Genomic DNA, 25558 nt, shown 5'->3' with positions numbered 1-25558 from the left:
TAGCATGGCAATGATAGTAATGGTATCTGGGGAAATGGTCATCTTGCCTGAGATCCCGCTTGGAAGAAGAACAACTCCGAGAAGTCGGCGAACCAACGTAGTCGAACGGGTCCTCACATTCGGACACGCTTGCGGAACTCTATCGAGACGAAGGGAACCGGAAACAAGCATCTACACACATATTCACCACACCACATGCACAACAGGATGCACTAACTAAAATGATGTATGGATGCTCAATCCCTAGCTATGCACTTACACCAACCTACAAAAGTAAACAAGTGCCACGTCATCACAAAGTGACACTTCTACAGAACTGTTCAAAACTGGAATCCAGTGCAACCATTGGATTCCTTGGGTTCTGCTACCCCAAATCCATATATCATACTGCCCATGTTACATGTAGAAAAACACCACAAACAGTAAAAGAAAAAATAACACAAGATCAAACTACAACATAGTCAAGAACAGGAACTGTTCCTGAGCCTGCCCAATTTGGGATATACCAGATCATGCCATTCCATTTTCTGGAATTATTCCAAACAAGGAGATTTCACACAAGTCACAAATATATCACCACTAAAATGTAAACTGACAGGGGGCCTACTCGTCATAGTCACCAGGGCCACTAGTGCATGACAGGTGGGCCCTGGGACCACCTGTCAGTGGCACACACAACCCACAACACATAAAAGGAAAATATGAGAGAGACAACCCACAACACATAAAAGGAAAATATGAGAGAGGTGGGAGTCGAACCCACCATCTCCCTGGTGGAGTGCACGGCCACCACCAGTGGGCGAACTAGTATGGGAAGATATGCAGACATACAATGCCTAACTACTGATTCACAAAAGGAAATATAAAACAGCAAAAAAAGGGGCGACATGGGGACTCGAACCCAGACCCTCACGGTTGCAATACAACAGGCTAACCAGTTGGCTACACAGGAATTATGCTAACAAAAGCAGTCTTGCGCTAGGTGAAGCACCCCCTGCAGCGACTCTGACGAAAAAAAAGCTGGCAAAGTAAATATGGCACTACTAGGATTCGAACCCCATTTCTCTGGGATGGAACCGGTTGACACAAGCCAGTTGACCTATGCATGCTCGAGTGAAATATTGCAGGGTTAGCGCCAGATGAACCATACCGTGGGGCGAGTCTGAAGAAACTGAATCACGAAACACATATATCTCTGTTGCCACGTCGGGGATGCAGGGATTCAGACTTCAGAGACCGGCGGGTTGGGGCTGCCCCGGCAACGATGGCGGCGCGGAGGCCATGGACGGGGGGGGGGGGATCGGGTCAGTTCCGGGTCGTAGCGATGCTGGACCATTGGTGTCGTGCGGAAGAAGGTGGGGGCGCGCTTCCTCACGCCATTGGGATGGCCGAGAAGTCCAGGGCGAGGCGGTTCCCCACCTCCGCTCGATGTAGCGGCTACAGCCGAGCATGACGGCTGTCGAGGACCCTGCGACGAGGTCGAGGGAGGTGGATCCGGGGCGCCTGCTCCATTCTTGGTGGCGGGGCTCGTTGAGGTTGACCACGGAACGGCAGCGGAGCTCCGTTGGGCTGTCCATGCGGTCCATGCTGCTGCTGTCAGAGAAACAGAGAGGGTGAGAGAAAAGAGAGGGGAGGAAGAAGGAGAGAGAGGGAGGAAACAGAGGATAGGAGCGAAAGAGCACAATAACGGGGACATGACCTCACGGTCGGCAGCGCGGTGCTACGACTCCGGCAGGGGAGCTCCTTCCTAGCGTTGGCAGCAGCTGCTGCTGCAACGATGGGGCGAGCGTGGGGCATCGGTTATGGCGATGATGGAGCTCTGGGGCCTCGGGATCGCCCCCGACGGCGCTAGGGGAATAGAGGAGGGAGAAAAATGGAGAGGGCTAGGGTTGGAGAGGGGGAGAAGAGCTTTAGCTTGATCCCCAACGCGCCTGACCGTCGATCATGGGGGAAGGAGGATCGGTGGCCCTCCTGTGGTCGTACAGGATGACGCACGCCAGGAGGAAGAAGGGGTCGAGCTGTGGGCTGGACTGAACACGTATGGGCCTAACTAAAACACTTGGGCTCCTCTCTCTCTCTCTCTCTGAAATTAAAAGAAAAGCTTTTGCAATTAAAAACTAATGGATTTTTTTGAACAAGGCTAGAGGATAGAAGAAAAGGAGTAAAACAAAATTGACAAAATATTTAGGCTTCTAAAATGTTGCCACTATTTGTAAAAATAAGTGGAACATTTTTAGAAGACCATAGTTATATTCATCTAATTTAAATGGGCTCTGATTTTTAAATTAAACCAAAAGGAAAATAAAGTGGAAACCAGATGGGTTGCCTCCACAAAATGAAAAGGTTTTTTTAGAGAAAGATGAACATTTTTTTAAAAGGGGAGAAACAAAGCCTTTTAAACCTCCCTCAAATAACATAGAGAGAGAGAGAAGTTTTTTTTATCCTTATGGAGCAACATGTGGGTTTTGACATGCACTTGTTGCCCCCACACCTAAACAATCACGAACCACATCAACACAACCACAAAAAAAAGGAAAGAATGCAATGCAAGAAGGCATGATGCACATGAAATGATGACACAAAGTTAGGCTCACCCCACATCATACCAACATGTCAAGGTTGCCATACAAGGAAGATACAAAATGGGAGGGGAGATTGCATTTGGGCTGTCACATTTATATGAGGTCTTGTACACAACATGGCAGACATAAGAGAGCCTACGGCTGAAGCGTAGGGGACATAACTCATCTTCTCTCTATCTGCTGCCATGGTCGGCGACTGAGTCTTACTCAATCTCATACCTTGCAAAAATGGAAAGAACCCTTTCTTTGAGTTTTCCATATTGAACTTCTTCAATATCTTGTCAAGGTATGTATTTTGCGAAAGACCTATGAGGCGTCTCGATCTATCTCTATAGATCTTGATGCCTAATATGTATGCAGCTTCTCCATGGTCCTTCATTGAAAAACTCTTGTTCAAATAGACCTTTATGCTCTCCAACATCTTTATATTATTCTCCATCAATAATATGTCATCCACATACAGTATGACGAAAGCTACAGAGCTCCCACTCACTTTTTTGTACAGACAGGCTTCTCCGTAAACCTGTATGAACTCAAACGCTTTAATCACCTCATTAAAGCGAATGTTCCAACTCCGAGATGCTTGCACCAGCCCATAGATGGAGCGTTGGAGCTTGCACACTTTGTTAGCACCCTTAGGGTCGACAAAACCTTCTGGTTGCATCATATACACCTCTTCCTTAAGGTTCCCGTTAAGGAACGTTGTTTTGATGTCCATTTGCCAAATTTTATAATCATAAAAGGCGGCAATTGCTAACATGATTCGGACTGATTTCAGCTTCGCTACGGGAGAGAAAGTCTCTTCGTAGTCAATTCCTTGAATTTGTCGAAAACCCTTTGCGACAAGTCGAGCTTTATAAACGGTTACATTACCGTTCGCATCAGTCTTCTTCTTGAAGATCCATTTATTTTCTATGGCTCCCGGTCATCGGGCAAGTCCACCAAAGTCCATACTTTGTTCTCATACATGGATCCTATCTCGGATTTCATAGCTTCAAGCCATTTGTTGGAATCCGGGCCCTCCATCGCTTCTTCATAGTCCGAAGGTTCACCGTTGTCTAACAACATGATTTCAATTACAGGGTTGCCGTACCACTCTGGTGCGGAGCGTACCCTTCTGGACCTTCGCGGCTCAGTAGTAACTTCATCCGAAGCTTCATGATCATTATCATTAACTTCCTCTTCAGTTGGTGTAGGCGCCACAGGAACAACTTCCCGCACTGCGCTACTATCCTGTTCGAGAGGGGGTGTAATTACCTCACCCAGTTCTACCTTCCTCCCACTTATTTCTTTCGAGAGAAACTCTTTCTCTAGAAAGGATCTGTTCTTGGCAACAAAGGTTTTACCTTCGGATCTAAGATAGAAGGTATACCCAATAGTTTCCTTAGGGTATCCTATGAATACGCATTTCTCCGCTTTGGGTTCGAGCTTTTCTGGTTGAAGTTTCTTCACATAAGCATTGCAGCCCCAAACTTTAAGAAACGACAACTTAGGTTTCTTGCCAAACCATAGTTCATACGGTGTCGTCTCAACGGATTTAGACGGTGCCTATTTAAAGTGAATGCTGCAGTTTCTAATGCGTATCCCCAAAATGATAGCGGTAAGTCGGTAGGAGACATCATAGATCGTACCATATCTAATAAAGTGTGATTACGATGTTCAGACACTCCGTTGCGTTGCGGTGTGCCAGACGGCGTCAGTTGTGAAACGATTCCACACTTCCTTAGGTGTGTGCCAAACTCATGACTCAAATATTCTCCTTCACGATCAGATCGTAGACATTTAATTTTTCTGTCACGTTGATTCTCAACCTCACTCTGAAATTCCTTGAACTTTTCAAACGTCTCAGGTTAGTGCTTCATCAAGTAGATTTACTCATACCTACTCAAATCATCGGTGAGAGTGAGAACATAACGATAGCCACCGTGAGCTTCAACATTCATTGGACCACACACATCAGTATGTATTATTTCCAATAAGTCGGTTGCTCTCTCCATTATTCCTGAGAATGGAGTCTTAGTCATCTTGCCCATGAGGCACGATTCGCATGTGTCAAATGATTCAAAGTCAAGAGACTCTAATAGTCCATCAGTATGGAGCTTCTTCATGCGCTTAACGCCGATATGACCAAAGCGGCAGTGCCACAAGTATGTGGGACTATCATTACCAACTTTACATCTTTTGGTACTCACACTATGAATATGCGTAACATCACGATTGAGGTTCATCAGGAATAAACCAATCACCAGCGGAGCATGACCATAAAACATAACACTCATATAAATAGAACAACCATTATTCTCTGACTTAAATGAGTAGCCGTCTCGCATTAAGCAAGACCCTGATACAATATTCATGCTCAAAGCTGGTACTAAATAACAATTATTAAGTTTTAAAACTAATCCCGACGGTAGATGTAGAGGTAGCGTGCCGACGGCGATCACATCGACCTTGGAGCCATCCCGACGCCCATCGTCACCTCGTCCTTGGCCAGTCTCCGCTTATTCCGCAGTTCCTGCTTTGAGTTGCAAATGTGAGCAACAACACCGGTATCAAATACCCAGGAGCTACTACGAGCGCTGGTAAGGTACACATCAATAACATGTATATCACATATACCTTTAACGTTGTCGGCCTTCTTGTCTGCTAAGTATTTGGGGTAGTTTCTCTTCCAGTGACCCTTTCCCTTGCAATAGAAGCACTCAGTCTCAGGCTTGGGTCCATTCTTTTTCTTCTTCCCGGCATCTGGCTTACCGGGCGTGGCAACGGCTTTGCCGTCTTTCTTGAAGTTCTTCTTACCCTTGCCCTTCTTGAAACTAGTGGTCTTGTTGACCATCAACACTTGATGCTCTTTCTTGATTTCTACTTCTGCAGACTTGAGCATCGAGTACAACTCGGGAATGGTCTTCTCCATCCCTTGCATGTTGTAATTCAGCACAAAACCTTTGTAGCTTGGTGGGAGAGACTGGAGGATTCTATGAATTCCCGAAATAACTGGTCATGCAATCAGGCACACGGATACAAGGAGTATTTCACACAACTCCTAAACTAACCCGTCACCTGTATCACATCCTTCAACACACAACCAGCATCTCGGACCTTCATCTACAACAGATCCTCGTGATCACAATGATACAAAGTGTGGTGGTACCCCCGAACAATCTACACCAGTACTGGGGACATCGGGGTTATCTCACCACTACCCGTATTTAAGCCATAACGAACACCCTCCGTTCTTAGATACTCAGAAATCTGAATGATGGCGATGTGCGCGATAATCCCTGGAGCTCAACTCCCCTGATACTTAGAGCAGATAGGAGGCACCGGGACATGATTCCGTCACATCGAAATCATATCGATTTCACAAATACCCGCGTGATCCTAAAAAAAATTTTGAGCGAGAAAAGGAGTAGAGTTAAAGATTTCCTAAGACGGGAACCTCACCAGAGCAAAGACGAGGATAAAAAGAAACCTACTCTCCGATATAACTAATACTCAAAACATTTTCTAGACTCGACTCGGCCAGATAAGATCACACAAAGGCTCCTATGGTCGTAAGGCTCTGATTACCAACTTGTAACGACCAAGATGCGGTCCTTTCCGATCTGGGGGTCGAGGCCCCCGAATAGGAAAGAAGCGCATCTAAGCGTTTCGCAAGCAAGTAACATAGCACAAATAATAATAAAAGTAGACAATTCGGGATTCAACTGTCTTCTTATTAAACTCAGAGTACAACACAGATACAATCAAGGTAGTTCCGCTACGGACTACAAAACATGGAAAATGCTATGCTACCCTGCTGCAGGCCCACGATCACGACCACGCCTCAGTCCTCTAGATAGTTCACGTAGAGGCGGTCTGTCTCCTCGTCATACTGCCACGCCAGCTGGGTGACGTCGGGATCATCTGTCTCTGGGGTACCTGTACCTGCTGGGAGTTTCGGAGGAATCCGTGAGCCACGGGGACTCAGCAATCTAAGACCTTGGTGCCAGAACTAGTCATGTTATTAGGTAGGGTAAGGGTGAAGTGTATCAGGCTGCTGCAACCTATGCTTGATAGAGTGGCTAACTTACGCAACGTAGAAGTAAAAGGTGGTCTACACTAGCGGTCGGATTTACTTGATCACTAGGTGATCCTGAACACCTACCTACGGCATTCATAACCCCACCGTGTTCCCGATCGAAGTGAGATCTTTGTAGGGACAGTCACGGTTACGCACACAGTTGGCAGTTTTATTTATTTATGTTTAAGTTCTCTAATACCGGATGTTAACAAGATATTCCAAGTTGCCACATAACCGCGGGCACGGCTTTCCGAAAGATTAAACCCTACAGGGGTGCTCCAACTAGTCCATCACAAACGAACACAGGCTGCAAAGGCATCCTGTATCACGAATCTCGTGATCTCGTCGGATTCCTTAGAGGAAAACCTCAACTCTGGGGGAAACCAAAGCTTCACTGGGATTCCTATACGCAAGATATGTCGCTAAGGTAAGGCAAGGCTAGCAGGACCTCCCGACGTGTCGACGACCCTGATAAGAGCCGCGTATCTCAGTCTCAGGACACGCCGGATAAGCGAAGCGTACGGTGGCCAGAGAAATCTCCCGAGTTGCCCCGGGATGGCCCCGCACGGTGCTCTAGTTTGGACCAACACTCATGAGGAGCACTGGCCCGGGTTGTTGATTAAATTCCTCGGGGTAGCTATTCCCTATGCAGTTTATTATTAGGTGATTAGCAAATAGTACCAATGTTGGGTCCTGCCGGACAAGCCTTAGCACTACGCGATTTATCGAGGGGGTCCCCATAACAACCCCGAACGTGTTAGGAGCGATCATTATGGAATCAAACACCGGTAACCGGTAACTAAGGCGGCAATAACGGAACAAAGAACCCGGCAAAAGGCTAGGCCTCCCATCATTTACCAAGTATATAGGTGCATTGAATAAATAACAGAATTCAATATAATGATATCAAGCTCATGTTATCACATGAGTCAAAACACCTGCAACTAGCAACGCTAACATTAGAAGCTGAGCAAGCCTACTTAGCCATACAAGTTTGCTAGGAAGGAGTACGGTGTTTGGGCTCATGGCATATGAAGAGGCAATTTAAATTCAGTGGTAGGCGGCGAGCAATGTGACATGGAAACGAAACTAGCATACCAAGTCTAGAGATGGAACCAAGGTCATATCATCTTGCCTGTGATATCCTCAGCTTGGAATGGTTCTGGATCGTCCTGCACGTACTCTCCTGACTCCACGTATTCGTTCTCCGAACCCGGTGCTACCCAACACAAGAATAACAGCCAATGAACAACAGCACCACAAGATGCAACAATCACATGATGCATGAGATGAAAAATGAGCTTGCACCACTATTTCTATCACTAGCACAAGCAAAATAAGCTACTGCAAGTTTCTGGACAGAACTGTACGCTAAGCTATTTTGACATGCATGAGAATGACATGAACAGATGCGGCTCGTGAAAACGGTGCAAAACCATATAAAGAACATTGCAAACGGAGCTACGGATCAACGGACATGTGGGGTCACCCTGTAAAATCAAATGTTTGATGTAAAATACTACTCCCTCCGTTTCTAAATATAAGTCTTTTAAGAGATTTCACTAGAAGACTACATACGAATGTATATAGACATATTTTATAGGATAAGTTCATTCATTTTGCTTTGTATGTAGTCCTTTAATGAAATCTCTAAAAAAATTATACTTCCTCCGTCCCAAATTACATGTCGTATAAATGGATAAAAATGAATGTATCTAAAACTAAAATACATCTAGATACATTTATTTTTATGACAAATATTTTCGGACGGAGGGAGTATTTAGGAACGGAGAGAGTATAAAAAATACAATACTAACTTATCAGAGGACGTAACTGTGAGAAAGAAAATTCATAAATGAATTGCCGATGTCAATCGAGCACAAATAAAGTAAGAGGTAAAAGTTCAATTTTAAGTTGAACTGAATTTGGACTTAAATTTTATTGACTCATTAAATATCCAATCAAAACTACATGAAACAGTGAACAACTCTAGGGGTGTCCGTATTTACTGGTGTACAGTGTATGTATAACAATAAACCAATCAAGGTAACAACAGCAGGCAGCTTCGACGTGAAGTATTCATGTCCCGCCATCAATTCCGGAACTTGGACTTGAGGAGCTTGATGATCTCGCCGTCGACCTGGAAGCTCTTGGCGAGGACGGCGTCGGGGATCTCCGGGTCCGCCCCGAACAGCGACGGCGCGGCGAGCACGACGCCGGGGAGCTGGCTGTTGAACACGGTCACCGCCCTGGCGGCCTCCTTCCCGGTGTTGAACTGGAAGTGCACCAGGCCGCGCGGGATGACGAAGCTCTCCCCCTCCCGCACCACCTTGGAGTAGAAGGTCCCCGCCGTGCTGACGAAGCCGACGAGCATCTGGCCGGCGACGACGTGCACGAGCTCGGCGGCGCGCGGGTGGCTGTGCAGCGGGTTGACGCCGCCGGGGGCGAGGTCGACGCGGTTGATGGAGACGCCGAGGGTGTTGAGCCCCGGGAAGGCCGCCACGTTGCCCGGCGTCACGCTGGACCCGAACGGGCTCTCGGCTGCCTCGGCGGCGCCAGACTTCGCCAGCCCGGCGAAGAAGAAGTCGTCGGAGACCACCGCCGACGCCGGCTTGCACGGGAACCCCGGGTACGACGGATGGTCGGCCGAGCCGTTGGTGACCGCCGCCACGCAGAAGTCCTGCACCGGCTCCGGGTCCGCCGCACACGCCGACACGAGCGCCGCCGCGGCGGCCACGATCAGCAGGCGGTGCACCGGCGATGACATGGTCGAGGCTCTGGAGCGCGCCATTGGTGATGACTGATGAGATATTGAGATATATCGTTGGTGCGTACGTGTTGTGGTACTGTCACGATGATCGGGGATGATGGCTATATAGAGGGGTGAGAGTTGGGAGGGAACAAATGTCAAAGGGGTTGAAGGGTTCAAAAGCTCACTAAAGTATCGCGTGACTTGTACTGAGACGTGGACATGTCTTGCTGGAAGTTTCCGTGCATCATCATCTAGTAGGTGTGCTCGGTAGCACACGCTCCTGACTCGGAAAAGAGTTGCTATTCCTTTTCTTTTCACGAGAAAACTTTTGATCTATTTATTTTCAATCATGACAGTATAACGAACGCTAAGAAAAAGATTGTTATTTTTTGATCTAAAAAAAACTAAGTGTTGGTACATCAGTAGATGCAAACTACTTCCTCTGTTCTTAATATAATTTTTGTAGATGTTTTATTAGAAGACTATGTATATATGTAGTTTATTCATTTTGCTCCGTATGTAGCTTTTTAATGAAATTTTTAAAAAAAATTATATTTAGGAACGGAAGGAGCATAAGTTTGATGCAAATGCATTAGTTTTGTGCGATGTGGAAAAATAACCCAGTATAGAAGAAAAATCTACTATTCTATGATTTATTCCTGTCTTTTGTAAGACAAGTAAGAGCAGAAGCTAGAATATTTTCACTAGCAAATTCGCAGGTCCATAGTATATACTACTTCCTCCGTTTCTTAATATAATAACGTTTTTGACACTATACTAATATAAAGAACGCTCTTATATTATGGAACGGATGACTTACCATATGTGATGTGCATGACATGGTTGTTTCGGAATTTTTTTCAAGTTCAAAATACACCTTTTGAATATTTTCTAAAACTAAAGGGTGCAAGATATGTCCACGCCCACAATTCTAAAACTAAAGTTCTGAAATATGGTTGTTTCAGAATTATTAAAATTCTGAAACAAAACCAAAAGAGTAATAAATTCAGTGCAGAAAAATATATATGCTATTTTAGCCCCCTTTTGTCTTTTGTACGAACATGAACTAACATATTTTCACACGCAAATTTACATGTGCATAGTACACTACTATATGTAATTGGCATACTTGTTTCAGGATTTTTTGAAATTCTAAATTACTCTCTCCATTTCTAAATATAAGTCTTTTAAGAGATTTCACTAAGAGACTACATACGAATGTATATATAGACATTCTTTAAAGTATAGATTCGCTCATTTTGTTCCGAATGTGGTCCTCTAGTAAAATCTTTAGAAAAATTTATATTTAAGAACGGAGGGAGTATATATATGCCTTTTAATCATTTTTGTTTTCCAAATAGAGGGTGCAAGCCCACCCGGGGACACAAAATCCACGCACGCACGCGTTAGCAACACCTTTTTATTTTTACCATGGTCGCCCTAGCTAATTTGTTAGTTGCGGTTGGTGCGTGGCGACAATCATCTAAGATTCTTTTTTTTGTAAAGGAGGCTTCCAAATCCTAGTTGTTTGGCGACTGGAGACTGGTCGTGTGTTCATCATCGCCATCGATGACGAACAACAGTGCCTTGACGTGTGAGCTAGGGTGACCAAGATTTTTGGTTGGTGGAGAGCGGAGGAGACCCGGTCCACCAAAGAGATTTTTCACTTGTTCTCCCATGGAATGGAAGGTGAACTGAACTACGCGCACACGTCGTCATGCAATGCTCACCACATACACAAACACACCGTCCAAGTGTGCGTGGATGCCCATCCTCCTTCATTCGTTTTTTTTTCTGAACTGAGTACAGTACAGGCGCAAGTGTTTATATATACGCACGTACACTCATCTTTATAAACGCATACAACAACCACTATCATAATAGAAAACTCAATTTGTTAAGCCCCCCCCCCCCTCTTAGAATCTTTGAGGTTGCTGCGTTGCTCTCTACTCCGTGTGCAGCCAAAAACCTAGACAGGCTTGAGTGGAGCATTGTCTAGGAAAAAAAATACACGAATCTTAATGCAAAATCAACGGACTATAGTATCGACTGAGACTTCGCGAAGTCTCAATCGACTGATTTTTAGCAAAGCCGTAAACATAAATTGGGCTGCAAAGCTGCCTTCCTTGTGGCTACCTCGTGTCATCTGTCTGAATCAAACTTAATCTTATCGATTCAGTCTTTTAGATTAAAACAGAGCCTTCATAACCAGATCTATTTAACCTGCACTGGGAGCATTCCATATGGACAATTTTGGTGGCCAAGTAACTTGCTGATGGTTTGCTTCTTTTGGACACAGTGTTCTGTTTGTCAGTCCCTGTCGATTCATTTGGGGATTTATTGTAGCTACGATTTGGTTAGTTGCAAAAATATTTAAGCTTTATAAAAGCTTGCATTTGCAGTGAATGCAGACATGGTATATGACCTCCCTGGATATGGCCCTGCTTGTTTTTTGTGTGTGCAATGAATCATTATTTCGTTGCAAGCATATGTGATTCACATACAAAAACGAAACTGTGTGATTCACTCTACCGTGGATTTGCAGCGAGTTTTACATCTTAGGAATGCATGGTTTTATGCTCTGGCTTCGTGCTGTTACGGATCATGTATATTCACAGAAAGCCTAGGGGAAATTGTTGATCAACTTTGCACCTTGTTTCCAGATGAAGTGACTGAATTCTCCCTTTGCTGGACACTGAGCCAGATGTGGTTCCTGATTCTGGTGCTGAAGCTGGTCACATAACTGTAACCACAATCTGTGGCTGAAATGGTCTGCCGGAACAAGTATAGGCTGTGAAGCAAAATTTGCTCATATGGTGGTTAATGAAATAGTCGGTCAGTTACATCGCTGAACATTTGGTTGGAACTGGTTCTTCTGGGTTTTTTACAGGTAAACTTCTGACATTTGTGTTTGCTCAACTGATTGTCGAAGGCATATGACCTGTTATTGTCAACTCTTCAGGCCAAATGTTGAGAAACGGGTTCCCGTCAAGAAGGTTCTTCAAGACAAGCGATACAAAAACAGGGAATTGCAAATTAGGCATTGTTGGTCTTAAGCATTACTTCTTTTCAACCACCGAAAGGGATGACCTTTATCACAATCTTGTTGTCCAGTTTGTTCCAAAGACAGTAAACCTGATGGTTAGACATACAACAGAATGAATCACTCACAGAGTGCCCCTCATTTATGTCAAACTATACACTTATCATGTCTGACATGACTTCGCAGTTAATTTTTTTGAACGGTGTCATGCTTTGCACAATTGTCCTCCATCTATAATGTTTTACAAGAAACTATTTAATATTAACCTTTGCAGTAGGCATACTTGGTACCATAATTATCTACATGCTGTCATGTGGAGCTCGTGGTACATACAGTAGTTTTTTTGTTACTAAATACGGAGTACATTCGTATATGATATGTTCCCTAATTAGTTGCATCACTTTTTTGTCCTCATTGCTGCTCTACTCTAAACTTATGTTCCAGACAAGCCTACAACTGAGTCAGCCTGTCAGAGTTCTACTGTGTTTGGATAGATGTTCTAGTGCAACTTTCTTCTTGTATGGATGTTTAGTTAATCATAAGGTCTCATTTTCTTACTACCTCCGTGACAGATGTTTCTCACATGGGCCGGGCTCTCTCTGCCCAGCAGGCAGCAACAGCCCAACCTCATGGGCCAGCACCCACCACGAGTTCCAGCGAGGGGGTGTTGCTGCCTAACACTAACACTAAAATTAGTCCCACCTCGCCAGTTTGCAGGGATCGGAACCAGCTTATAAGGCGAAGCGCTTGAATTGGTAGCACGACCTTACTTGAACAGGATCTGTTCTATAGGCTCGTACCGCTGCATCCTTTACCAATAAGGAGGCAAGCACTTCAGTCTGGTTGATGCACTCTGACCACTGAGCCAGAGCGTGATTAACGGTCAGGATTTCCCTGATGGGGCAATCCAACGGCTGTAGAGGATCGTTCCTGCCTCTCTTCTGACTGTGCAGGGTGGCCCAGTGGTTGTCTGACAGACTTCAAATCTTTTTTTTGCCTTCTACTACTATTTTTTGACAGCCAATGCTTCTATGATTTGAACTTCATCAGCCGCTTTTTTTTTAATACAATCCTGGGTCTCTGAACATAATGTGCGGTTTGTTAGTCCCTGTCGATGCATTTCAGGATTTATTGTAGCTACAATTTGGTCGATTGCAAGTACATTCGAAGATTTATAAAAGCTTGCATAGTAGTGAATGCAGACAGAGTAAAGAGTATATGGCCTCACTGAATAATGAATATGGCTCTGCTTGATTTTGCGCGTGTGTGTAATGAATCATTTTTTAGTTACAAGCATATGCGATTTAGAAAGTAATTCACTCTACCACAGAATTGCAGTGAATTTTACATCCTGGGAATGCTCCATTTGCAAGCATAATCTATTTATTCAAATATTGTAATTTATTGTAATTGTTGATATTTTCCTCTATATATTTGGTCAAACTTAGAAAGAATTGACTTTCATATGACAGAGGACAGAGGAGCAATATATGCAGCCTCTTTCCCCTGGGGAAAGTGGAGTTTATCAGCCGGTTGAGATTACTGAGGTGAAATCTTGTACTCCGGCACTATGGCATTTGAAACTGTTTTATCCTGCGACGTGCATTCTTTACAATGACATGCTCAGCCACAGTGCGTTGCAGTACTCCAACAAGGGAAATGATCAAGTGCATGAATCCAAACAACACGGGCTTCAAGTTTCCCGCAAACTAAGGCTCGTCCGTGGGCACAAGGTAATGTGTCATGCACAATTGCTGTTCTAGTTGGCGCATACTTTCGGAACAGAGATAGCTTTAACACTGATAAGTTTGCTGATAAACCGTGAGAAATTAAGGACCGTCAAAACAATTTATAGTTTCTCAGATATCCCCGCCAAGAAAAGCATTCCTCGGATGCCATATATGCAACGAAAAAGAAAAGAAAAGAAAATGGCACGCTTTTTGTTGTTGGTGGTGAGGGAGACAGTTGATTCTCAGATGGGCCGAAAGTATGTGCCACGAGTCCTTGTAGCTCCCAGCGAGGGGGTGTTGCTGCCTAACACTAACACTAACATTAGTCCCACCTCGTCAGTTTACAGGGAGCGGCACCAGTTTATAAGCTGAGGCGCAGCAGATTGCAGCACGACCTTACTTGAACAGGATCTGTTCTATAGGCTCGTACCGCTGCATCCTTTACTAATAAGGAGGCAAGCACTTTAGTCTGGTTGATGAAGTCTGACCTCTGGGCCAGAGCGTGATTAACGGCCAGGATTCCCCTGATGGGGCAATCCGACGGCTGTAGATGATCGTTCCTGTCAGCTTAACACCTGGCTGGGTGGACCAGAGGTTGTCTGACAGACAACAAATCTTTTTTGTGAATTGTCTTGCGTTTCCATTTTTGGGATAGACAATGCTTCTATAATTTGAAGTTCATCACTCGCTTTATACAAGAAAAATCTTTTTTGTGAATTGTCTGCGTTTCCATTTTTGGGATAGACAATGCTTCTATAATTTGAAGTTCATCACTCGCTTTATACAAGATGTTTCTTGTATAAATAACTGCAATCAATATCATGGGCCAATGAGAACTGGCCGAGCACTATTAGACCCAGGCTAGGCAAGAAATAATTATGCTGTAGGTTCACTTTTTTTTTTCATTGATTTGTTTTATGTGAATATTGTAAAGATATTCTGTTAGGGTCTGCTGTGTTGCTATCTTCACTGTGTGCAGCCAACCAAACCAAGATAGATTTGAGTGCAACCTTGTGTTGATTAACATAAATCCTTCTTTTTTGGCTGCCTTGTTTCATAAGTCTGAATCAATCTCAAACTTATCAATTCAGTATTTTAAATTGAAATAGAAACTTCATAACCAGATTTATTTAACATGCACTGAGACCATTTTCATATGGACAGTTTTTGGTGGTTAGACGACTTGCTGATGGTTCACTTTTGTTGGACACAATGTGCTGTTTGTTAGTCACTGTCGATGCATTTGGGGATTTATTGTAGCTGCAAATATATTTGAAGCTTCATAAAAGCTTGCATCTGTAGTGAATGCAGACAGGGTATATGTCCTCCCTGAATAGTGAATATCATATTCGCAAGATGAGAATTAAACCTAGCTAGCACGACTATTAAAGTAACAAAGTTCAGTGTATTTTTGGCCTCACGGACTCACAGACATCGTCCACCTGTGTCCCTATAAATATGGCTCTGCTTCATTATGTGTGTGTGCGTGTGCGTGTGTGTAATGAATCATTATTTCATTGCAAGCATATGTGATTTGCAAAAAAAAGTGATTCAGTCTGCCGCAGATTTGCAGTGTGTTTTACATCCTGGGAATGCATGGTTTTATCTTTTATGCACTGGCTTCACCCTGTCTTACATCGTGACGTCTATAAGCACCCTGTTCTACTAGATGAAGTGACTCAATTCTTCATTTGCAGGGCACTGGGCCAGATGTGGTTACAGGAACGAAGCCAACATGCAAGCATAGGAGGGGGGGGGGGGGGCAAGTTTGTTTATAGAGGGGCAAAGTTCATATTAAGTGAAATTTTTTGGCCATAACAACCACTATTATAGTAGAAAACTCAATTTGTTAGGGGGGTCTAGCCCCCCTCGTCCTCTCTAGAATCGTCCCTGCCAACCACTAGTTGGTTCACATTCGTTATTACTCTCTCTATTTCTAAGTACTTGTTCTTTTTTTTTTCTTTTTTTTTTTGCAAAAATCTAAGTACTTGTTGTTGGGAAGAAGTAGACTAGTTCTCTTCAACAACAAGTATTATGGTACAAAGGAAATGGTTTTATTAATAATTGGTGTATGAAATTTAATACAAGCCTTTCTTGTAAAACGGTGTGGATATTTGGGACATGGATCTAGACACGTCTTTAAGCCCCCAAAAAGTAAAAAGTAAAATAAAATCAAGAAATCGTGACACTTTTTTGTGACTAACATAGTCTATCATAATACTCATGTTTAAAGTGTCAGGGCAAAATGAGCTATGTTGTATTCCAAGCAGGAAAGCATAAGTACAAGTATTTTTTTTTCCATCAATAGTATTCCCTCCAATCTAAAATAAATGTCGCATTTTCAGACGAAGGTTAGCTCAATCTTAGTTTAAAACTGCGGCTGTTATTAGGAATAGAAGGGAGTAGCGTTTATTTAGTATTAGAACAACTTCAACGGGCTGACCTAAACGGACGACAATTTTGTTCGCTTTTCGTCCGTTTGGGTCGTCCACCGGCCTGTCCGTGTCCGTTTTTTTAAATGGTTCAGCACATGCATCCAACGAGAAAGAAGTGGACAACAACACTGTGGCAATAAAATAATAGAAGAAATGTGGATGGGGTGGGCCAACGAATTAAATAAGCAGGCAAAGGTGAGTAGGTGGCTATGTGACAAATGGATCAGGCGGGCCACATGCCGACACTGAGAGGACACGCGCGTCCGCTTCGAATACACGCCGATTCATTTCAGTCCCAAATTTAAGCCGGAAATGATCGGTACGGACACATTTTAACAACGGGTCCGCGCGTTAGGCCATCACTTTTGTCCGCACGAATCGCCCCGTTGGAGTTGCTCTTAATTCTGTTGTCCATTTTGTACCAAAACTTACCTTGAGTGTTGTGCTAGACCTGTATGTTACCAAAAAGTTACAAAAATATTTGACATATTTTACCATTTTTAATACTCCCTCCGTAAGGTAATATAAAAGCATTTAGAACACTATTTTAATAATGCTCTTATATTAGTTTACAGAGGAAGTATATATTTTCAATTCGGGTATGCCTAGACCCAGGTTCCAATGTGTATTTTCGCCTTATTAGCTCTTCTGTAGCGAAAATATATAAACCTTAGTTCTTGACATTTGAACAATCGATGATTCAATTCAGAGTAACATATATTTTCTTCTTATGCGATTCCACCGCAAAGGACTTTTTTTTTATGTATACAGTCTATATACTCTATACTCACTGGGCTATATAATCACAGCATTGCTAGCTGCACAATAGATCACAGACCGCGCACAGAGGCCCAAGATACAGCAGGGAATGAATATATACAGATGAGGAGGAGTACACCTATACTACAAGGACCTGTCTACTGAAGATGATGCACTCTAAGAGCTTCCATGGGACCTGGCCGACGACACGGACTGCGCCGAGACGGAGGCCGTCGGGCTGAGCACCTCCCTCTCCGAGGTGGCCGGTCGGGCCCTCCCGCTGATCCTACTGATGCTGTCCTGTGCAACTTCGATGAACCAGTCGTCGCTCGGAAGCGCGCTGCAGAGATTGGCAATGCTGCTATGTCAGATTCAGACACAAGTGCTGGTATCTCAAATTTTACTGGCTTGAACAGAATTCATTAGACACTGGGTCACTGGGATGGAATGTTGAAGTTGGATAAACAGTTAAAATTTACCTATCAGGATCCAATCCGGTAGCAGAGAATGCTGCCATCGCTCTATCGATTATGTGCAGTATGACGCTGTGCACGTGCCGGGACAAGAACCGGCCTTGCCCGAAAAGGATGACAAACTGCATGTCCAGGTAGAACTGGGCACAAAAGAGGTGTTAAACACGAAAATAACCCGTCGCGTGAATCTAAGAGGGATAAAATGAGCTTACCTGCTGAAGTCCAAGGGGACCGAGAGCCCTGGGCCCCTCTTCGATTTCCTCCCAGAAGGTCTGGTCATCCGAGAGCCACAGTATGACTGTTTCAGTCAGCCGCATCATCAGCAATGTAGCAAATCTTTCCCTGCCAACAAACATCTCTGCGGCAATGCCCGCCATCCTGTTCAGTTTTGTGTATAATTCCTGCAATGGAGTGCAGATGAGATGCTGCAAAAATGAATGGTTTCTTGGGCAGGTTTATAAAACGACGATGTGTGGCTGACTACTCAAGCTTCATGACTTGTTATCTCAACTCTGGCAAAGTGATCAAGGGCACAAACTTTCTTGGGACTACAGAAGATATTTTTCGAAAACAAATGGATAAGCAGCTTGCTGCATCAGAATTAAAAGTAATAATTTTGTCGGATATTTTTATGATATGATTAATTTACAGTTTGGTTGTTTATCAACTTAAGGCTAATCACACAATAAAGAAGCAATACTACTGTCAAATGGATCATAGATTCATAACTGATATACCTAACCCTAGAAGGCCAGAACCATCATTAAGAGTCAAACTGGCACTGAAATCCATCGAGAATCAACATTCTATAGAAGCTAGTCTCATATAAAAATAAACATTTAACATACAGACAATAACCAGTGTGATGACGCTTTTGCCATAGTGGACCACGCTCTTCAATCTAACATTACATATAAGGTTTATCCATCAAGTTTTTAAGGGCAGAAACTTGTAACTCGTAAGTACCTGAAAAATTAGAGATGGAACCCAATCTGTCTCTTCAGCATTATTATCCATATTGATGTACATTTCGGCGCTCAGATGGGTGTCACCTTCTTCCGTGAATATAAGATCAAGAGCATGCTGCCTGCAGAAACTATCTCTAAGTTTATCCACCATATGCTGCAGCTTCCTTTTCCATTCACGTTGCTCTGCACGGTTTTGCTTGTCTGGGCCCCTTATACGCATACTACCCATGCTGGCCTGGTTTACAGATGACAGCTTCATAGCTGCTCTAGGTAATAACTCCTCAGCTAGTAAGGATGCATTGGCTAACAATGCTAATTGCTGCTCCTCGGTCTCTGCCATGCAAACAATCTTATTTCCTAAACCTTCCAAATTCGCCTCATCATCCATTGAGCCCGGTAGTGCACTCACGAGCAAATCGACATATGTATTGAATATTTTCAGAAGCCCATGCATTATAGAACCACCTAACTGCAAGCTAAGCAGTGGCCCAACATCCTCAAAGAAATCCTGCAGAAAAATACCATTAATTATCATTGCATATAGATCCTACAAAGCAGATCGCTGTAAATATATTGTCAAAGAATTATTAAATCATATTAATAATATCTCCCAAAACAAAACATAATAATAATAAGCTGACATATGCTTAAAGGGCGGGACAAAGATACCCCGCAATTATTGTAACTTCAAAGTTGAAACATCTGCCAATAAATAGATAGTTACCTGAACCATTGAATTGAACCGATGGGCACTGCTCGAGAGCTTCGGCTGGAGTGCCAAATTACCAGCAGATGCTCTAGCAAATGTCCTTATACCAGTTGGAGGATAGGTTAGTGTCCAGTCATCAGCTGCCGCTAATGCAGAAGTACTCTCTTCGATTCTCCTCAAATTGGACTCTAATGCTTGCTCAACACAGGGTCTGAACTGTTTCAACAGAACTGCTGAAAGTGACAGACCTCGAGCTTCTAACAAGGAGGTATAACCAAGTGCAATCTGAACGCACTTGGCAGCAGCTCTTAAGCCCCCAGCTGCTGCACAAGAGCCTAAAGCATGCCTCTTCACAAGCAAGGTAAACTCCATTGCCTGCTTAGTAGCCCAAGTAACTAGTTCAGATGCATAAGATGGTTCATCACCAAACACTTCCATAGAGTCACTGAGAGCATTAGCTATGACAGAAAAAACTTGCTTTGCAAGAGATGCGGTGTAAGCCACACTATGCCCTGTGCTAGACGGACGTGTTGTTTGTATTTTGGACTGAAGCCTTTGGTTATGAGCACTGAGCAACAAACTATGAGCACGAGGTCCATCACCAAGTCGCTTGAGAGCAGAAGCTGCAGCACGAAGTTCAATGCCGCAAGTAGAAGACTGGCAAGCAGCTTCAGCAAGCTGATCTGACAACTTCTGGCGATTATCAGAGATAACCCCCTTCAAAGCAACAATGTCAGCTGTGGCAAGAGTCTGCTTCTTTTCTGCATCAACAGCAATTCGTTCTGCTTCATCCAGGGCATCCAGTGCTTCATCCACTCTTCTCTCAGCTAGCAAGACATCAAGCTTGTCGGGAAAATCCATATGCCATTTCTGTATTTCTGAAAGCTCCTGGTATTCAATAGTGGAGATGGTGTCTTCTGTAGAATCTTCAGGTCCTATGATCAAGGAATCAATCTGAATCCCTTCAGATAGACCATGAATAAGAGCTGACTCTGTATTTAGCAGATTTCTGATAGATAGCAGTTCCCTTTCAAGTTCAGATATCTCCTTTGATGTTCTGATAACCAGGAGAGTAGTTTTCAGACATTGCTTTTCAAAGCCATGGGTAGTGGTAAGGAAGAACATTAAGAATATGGAATTTCTCGAGTGTAAGAATATAATGCATGCCATAAAATTGATGAATCATGAATAGGACATGCATTGCCGTAGATGGGCAAGAAAATTAAGAAACACCATCCACTCAGAACAATAGAAGAACTGTTACTGAAAAATTGCAAATATGCATTGGAAACTTGGAATGTGGTTCTTTCATCAGAGAAGTGCTGTTGCTACAGCCATATTGAGTATGCAGATAATATGGAATTTGTCAAGTGTAAGAATATAATGTATGCTATAAAATTCATGATTTATGAATAGGACGTTGCTGCAGATGGACAAGACAATTAAGAAACACCATCCACTCAGAAAAATAGAAGAACTGTTATTAAAAAACTGCAAATATGCATTGGAAACTTGGAATGTGGTTCTTTCATCTGAGAAGTGCTGTTGCTATAGCCATATTAAGTATGCAGCAACCAAACTATGAGCAGTAAACATGCTAGCGCACACACCGTTTTAGAGAAATAAAAACAGGGGGAGGGGGTAATTTATCAGGCACAATACTCGGCATTCCAGGAAGATTCTCTGTTGGTTGAGATTATATATCAACAGTTGACTTCACGCATGATCAATACAGCATAATTAAGTGTATACACTTGAACTCACCTGATGAATGCAGCATAGTTCGCATACACACTTGTGCGCATCTCTTCAGCAGAAGCCTTCTTTAGATCTTGCAGATACGAACACAGGTGCCTTATTTCCTGGCATGAATTATGAAAACATGAGCCATGGTTCATTTTCCAAAGCATTTGATGAACAATAATAGGCTTCGAAGCGCCGCTATCAGAAATGGCTGTAAGAAACACATGTGCATGACATGGTGCGGTTGCAAGAGTATAACATCCCTATCAGAAATGGCTGTAAGAAACACATGTGCATGACATGGTGCGGTTGCAAGAGTATAACATCCCTAGTCCACATGTTAGTCCAGCAACGACAGAGCGTTCATTTACAAACCTGATGCTACCTAAGATTCAATACTGTTAAATTGGTGGGAGGAGGAGTCGATCAGATAACCCAGCAACGGGGAATTATAAACTGTCATTTGTTACCGAGGTCTACCTTCAGTTAACAGAAAACCTCCAACATCCAAATTGACTCTGCTAACCCATAAAACAAATGAACAATGGGTACTAAGATCCTGACGCCAACGCGTGATAGAAACATAATTTCTCACGGCATACTGTAGTTGGGTAGGAAGAAGTTGCATCCCCTTTTCCATTTTTAGTCAGGCAGAGGTAACCGACAGTTGAAGACCTTACACACGTGCCCGCCCGCGGATTAACCCACGGGGAATAGCGCAACATCGCTCTGCTTCGATTTGGTGCGTCCTCCACTAGTGTAGTGCCCAAACCGAAAAGAACTCGTCTCCCTCCTGAACCTGAACCACGCCGTGTTTGCAGCAGCAGCGCGATCATCGTAATTATCAAGCAGGACCTCGCGTCAACGCATGAGAAACGTCTGAAAAACACGGAGCGAACACCTTCCCGGGGGGGCATGACTCATGAGTCGCTCACCTTCTCGGTCATGGTGTGGCACTTGGACTGCACGTACGAGTCGGGGTCGAACTTGTCGGTCTTGAAGATCTTGAGCTTGTCGGCGTGCTGCACCCCGACGCCCCCGCCCGCCGCCGCCGCGGTGCTCGCCGGGAGCACGCCGGAGTGGCCGGCCGGGCGGGACCGCGACGACCTGGCGGCGCCCGACGCCATCGGAAGCTCAGCGGGCGAAGAAGGACGGGGCTCCCTCCCTCCCTCCCTCCCCGCGGGATCCGGAAGCTTCTAGAAGCGCGGGGCTGGCTGGCGGCGGCCGCCTGTCTTCGATTCCAGCGACGCACGAGGGGCCTGGTTGGTTTGCTGGTCCGGGATTTTGGATTTTCTCGCCCGAGTTTTTTTAGGCAGGGGAATGGCGTTGGGAATGGAGACGCGTCGCGCACACACACGGGGCTTGTGCCCGACAGCTGTGTGCCACAGGGTGGAACGAAAGTTTTTTTTTTTGGAACGAAAGTTGCGTGGGCAACTTGGCCCTTGTGTTCTCCGCGTGTGATCTGGAGAAACTTCCAACATGGACCACGGTTGACGGGGAAACGAGGGCTTGCTCTCTTTTTTTCTTTCGGAGGAAACGAGGGCTCACGGAACGGGAAAAGATAAACTCCGAACGTCAGGTTTTCAAGTTCTTTCCCTGAGAGTGTTTTCATGGCCATTGAATCTTTTCGCACGAATCTTGGAGCAGCGTAAGGCCCGGCTTGGTTCCTCTTTTTGGGTCTCAATACACATGTAAACTATACCCATGTAGAAAAAACGGATGGGCCTTGCGTTGATGCTTGGAATGTCGTTTTCGACTGTAATTTCTACATCGGTTTTCCTATTTACACCTGGAAAAGGCCTGTATTCGCTACAAACCACTCTCCGTCGTTTTCCCCACCTCCTTCTCGGTTGAAACCTGGATTGAGCGGCGCGTCGGACTGATGGAGCAGAGGGACTGACCCGAAGGGTGTGGGAGGCCTCAGCGACGGCGGACCCGGCGACGATGGCGGGGCCGTGGGTGTGCGGAGCGAGCGGGAGAGGCAGTCGGCGACGGCACGACGGAGCGGCCGGGGCCACTTCCACGAGGACGACGCGGCCCTGGAGAAGGACAGCGCGACGAACATGGCACGCGACGGGGGCATCCCCACGGTCGTCGCGGCGGGCACACGTCCGTTCCCGCCCACCCACTTGGACGACACGTCGTAGAGCCACATCCCACGCCAGATCTCCCCGATGCGTCGTCGTCGTCGGCCCACACAGCGGGGGCGGCATCCGGGCTCGGCTCCTTCCATCGATGAGGGAATTTGAATCGCGGTTGTGCTTGTTTACAGAAGTGGCTGACATTTTATAACTGGATTGAAAATATTATCCTATGAAATGTATTTGATTAGGAACAAGTATAATACAAATGTAAAATAATATAAGGATAGCATAAAAACTACTCCCTCCGTCCTAAATTTTTTGTCTTAGGTATGTCTAGAAATGAATGTATCTAAATACTAAAACATGAGTAGATACATTCATATCTATACAAATCTAAAACAAGAAATTTGGAATGGAGGGAGTACATTCCAAACGAGCCTAAGCTGCCTCATTAGCGCTTAAATCCATTCGGTAAGAAGAAAACCGTCACGGACGCCTCTCCACTCACTTCTCGTGTTTCCTTGTACACCCCCACGACCCCACTTTAAACCAATCTATGAGGGTTTGTTTATTGAAGGGCCTAGATGAGAATTTTTTTTTTTGATCTCTTGTCCCCGGAAAAACTCATATTGTGCTTGGGAGATTCCATAATAGTTTTACAGCAATCTAGATTTCCAACACAAGTTAGAACCATCTCTGAATAACAATTGCCTTCGTCATAGCCACGTTTAGAAGACTAGCAAAATGACCCGTGCGTTGCAACGGAAGAAAAAAAAAACATAATCTTTAATGATGATGATCACATTATGTTCACACATCATCGTTTGATTTTGAAATTTTGTGTACAAATGCAAGAAAATGTTTCTTCTATTAAATTTATTCACAGGTTGAAGCAATATTTACATTTTCAAAAAAAATATCATGGTTGTCAAAAATCTTGGTAACTCAAAGAATTATTCTCAATTTCAAGATTTTTTTTAGAAAACATACAATAATAATCCAATCCATTCAAAAGTTAATTCTTCAAAAATCGCACGGGTATATTTTCAAAAAGACTTAGAAGCATTAATGTTCAACTACATACGTTAGATCTTTCATGAACAATTTTACAAATATGAGAACAATTTTAAAATCGAGAACATTTTTTACAATTTACAAACATTTACTAAAACTCATGAATATTTTTTATATTTCAAACGGGTTTAAATATTTTCTTTTGAATTGGCGACCAATTCTAGAAAAGACGAACATAATTTTTTATGTTGGAGAATTTTACTTTAAATTCACAAACATTTTTGAAACACATGAAGATTTTCTGAATAAACAAACATTTTTATAAGTCAGTAATATATTTATTAAATTCACGGACATTGTTTTGGAATTTGCAAAAAAAAATTATAAAAATCCGGCGCCTTTTTTGAATCCACAAACATTTTATATTTTTGTCAACATTTTAATTCAAAATTCCTTTTTTTAATATGCAAATACTTTTGTAATTCTAAATAATTTAAATTAGAAGTAAACAAGAATGGAACGGAAAAATTTAAATAAAAAAAGAAGCTATCAAAATAGGCATTAGCTATTTTTAAAATTTTAGGACATTTTTAAATGCATTAATATATTTTGAATTAGAAAGCATTTTGTTCAATGCTTTTAATAATTTTTAATACGTGGAGTTTGATTTGAAATCATGGACTTTTCTTATTTTACAAACATTTTTTCAAATTTGCAAACATTTTATTGTATATGCGAGATTTTTTTACAAAAACTCCGAGCAGTTTTTGAAGTCACAACATTTTATTTTTTAAAATACGTTGATTTAAAATTTTATGTTTATTAAAAATATAAAGGTTACTTGAAGTTCTACATTATTTAAAATAAAAAAAATAAAATGGAACTGAAGATAAATAAATAAACGGAACTAAAAAACTGGCATATGTGCATAGGCTGGCCATACGGTGTGCTGAATATTCTCCCAGGGTGCAGAGCGTAATATACGAGGTTTTTACATGGCCCGGTCCAGTCCGAGATTTTTCGTTTTGTGAAACGTTTTCTATTACTTACCGGTGGCATGGTGGATAATTAATGCAAACTTCAGGACAATTTCCATGACGTAACCCAGAAGCAATAGGTGCTTTATATTAATATATATATATAATATGTAAAGAGTAAAGATAAAGATAAAGATGAGTGTGTGGTGCTGACGTCCATGCAGCA

At 43.4% G+C, this 25558-nt stretch overlaps 2 protein-coding genes and 2 non-coding genes across 4 annotated transcripts; 2 read left to right on the top strand and 2 right to left on the bottom strand.

The window, feature by feature from the left end:
* Positions 1 to 8534: 8534 nt before the first annotated feature.
* On the bottom strand, positions 8535 to 9500 carry LOC123399032 (germin-like protein 3-7). The gene has a single exon (XM_045093462.1). It carries the CDS (start codon positions 9434 to 9436, stop codon positions 8738 to 8740), a length of 699 nt encoding a protein of 232 aa, XP_044949397.1. The 5' UTR covers positions 9437 to 9500; the 3' UTR covers positions 8535 to 8737.
* A 3700-nt stretch (positions 9501 to 13200) lies between these two features.
* LOC123400621 lies at positions 13201 to 13420 on the top strand. The gene has a single exon (XR_006610840.1). It is a non-coding gene; the product is annotated as a small nucleolar RNA U3 (small nucleolar RNA).
* Positions 13421 to 14560: 1140 nt separating this feature from the next.
* Positions 14561 to 14779, top strand: LOC123400619. Its single transcript, XR_006610838.1, has one exon. It is a non-coding gene; the product is annotated as a small nucleolar RNA U3 (small nucleolar RNA).
* Positions 14780 to 17304: 2525 nt separating this feature from the next.
* On the bottom strand, positions 17305 to 22552 carry LOC123452840 (exocyst complex component EXO84B-like). Its single transcript, XM_045129563.1, has 7 exons — positions 22193 to 22552; positions 21279 to 21376; positions 19530 to 20571; positions 18804 to 19313; positions 18050 to 18238; positions 17844 to 17977; positions 17305 to 17704 (listed from the first exon to the last, which is right to left on the bottom strand). The coding sequence occupies exons 1-7, from the start codon at positions 22382 to 22384 to the stop codon at positions 17542 to 17544; spliced, it is 2328 nt and encodes a 775-aa protein (XP_044985498.1). The 5' UTR covers positions 22385 to 22552; the 3' UTR covers positions 17305 to 17541.
* Between the last annotated feature and the right edge of the window lie 3006 nt (positions 22553 to 25558).

The sequence above is a fragment of the Hordeum vulgare genome, chromosome 5H, assembly GCF_904849725.1.
Source record: "Hordeum vulgare subsp. vulgare chromosome 5H, MorexV3_pseudomolecules_assembly, whole genome shotgun sequence".
Lineage (NCBI taxonomy): Eukaryota > Viridiplantae > Streptophyta > Magnoliopsida > Poales > Poaceae > Hordeum > Hordeum vulgare.
This window is presented reverse-complemented; position numbering and strand designations above follow the sequence as displayed.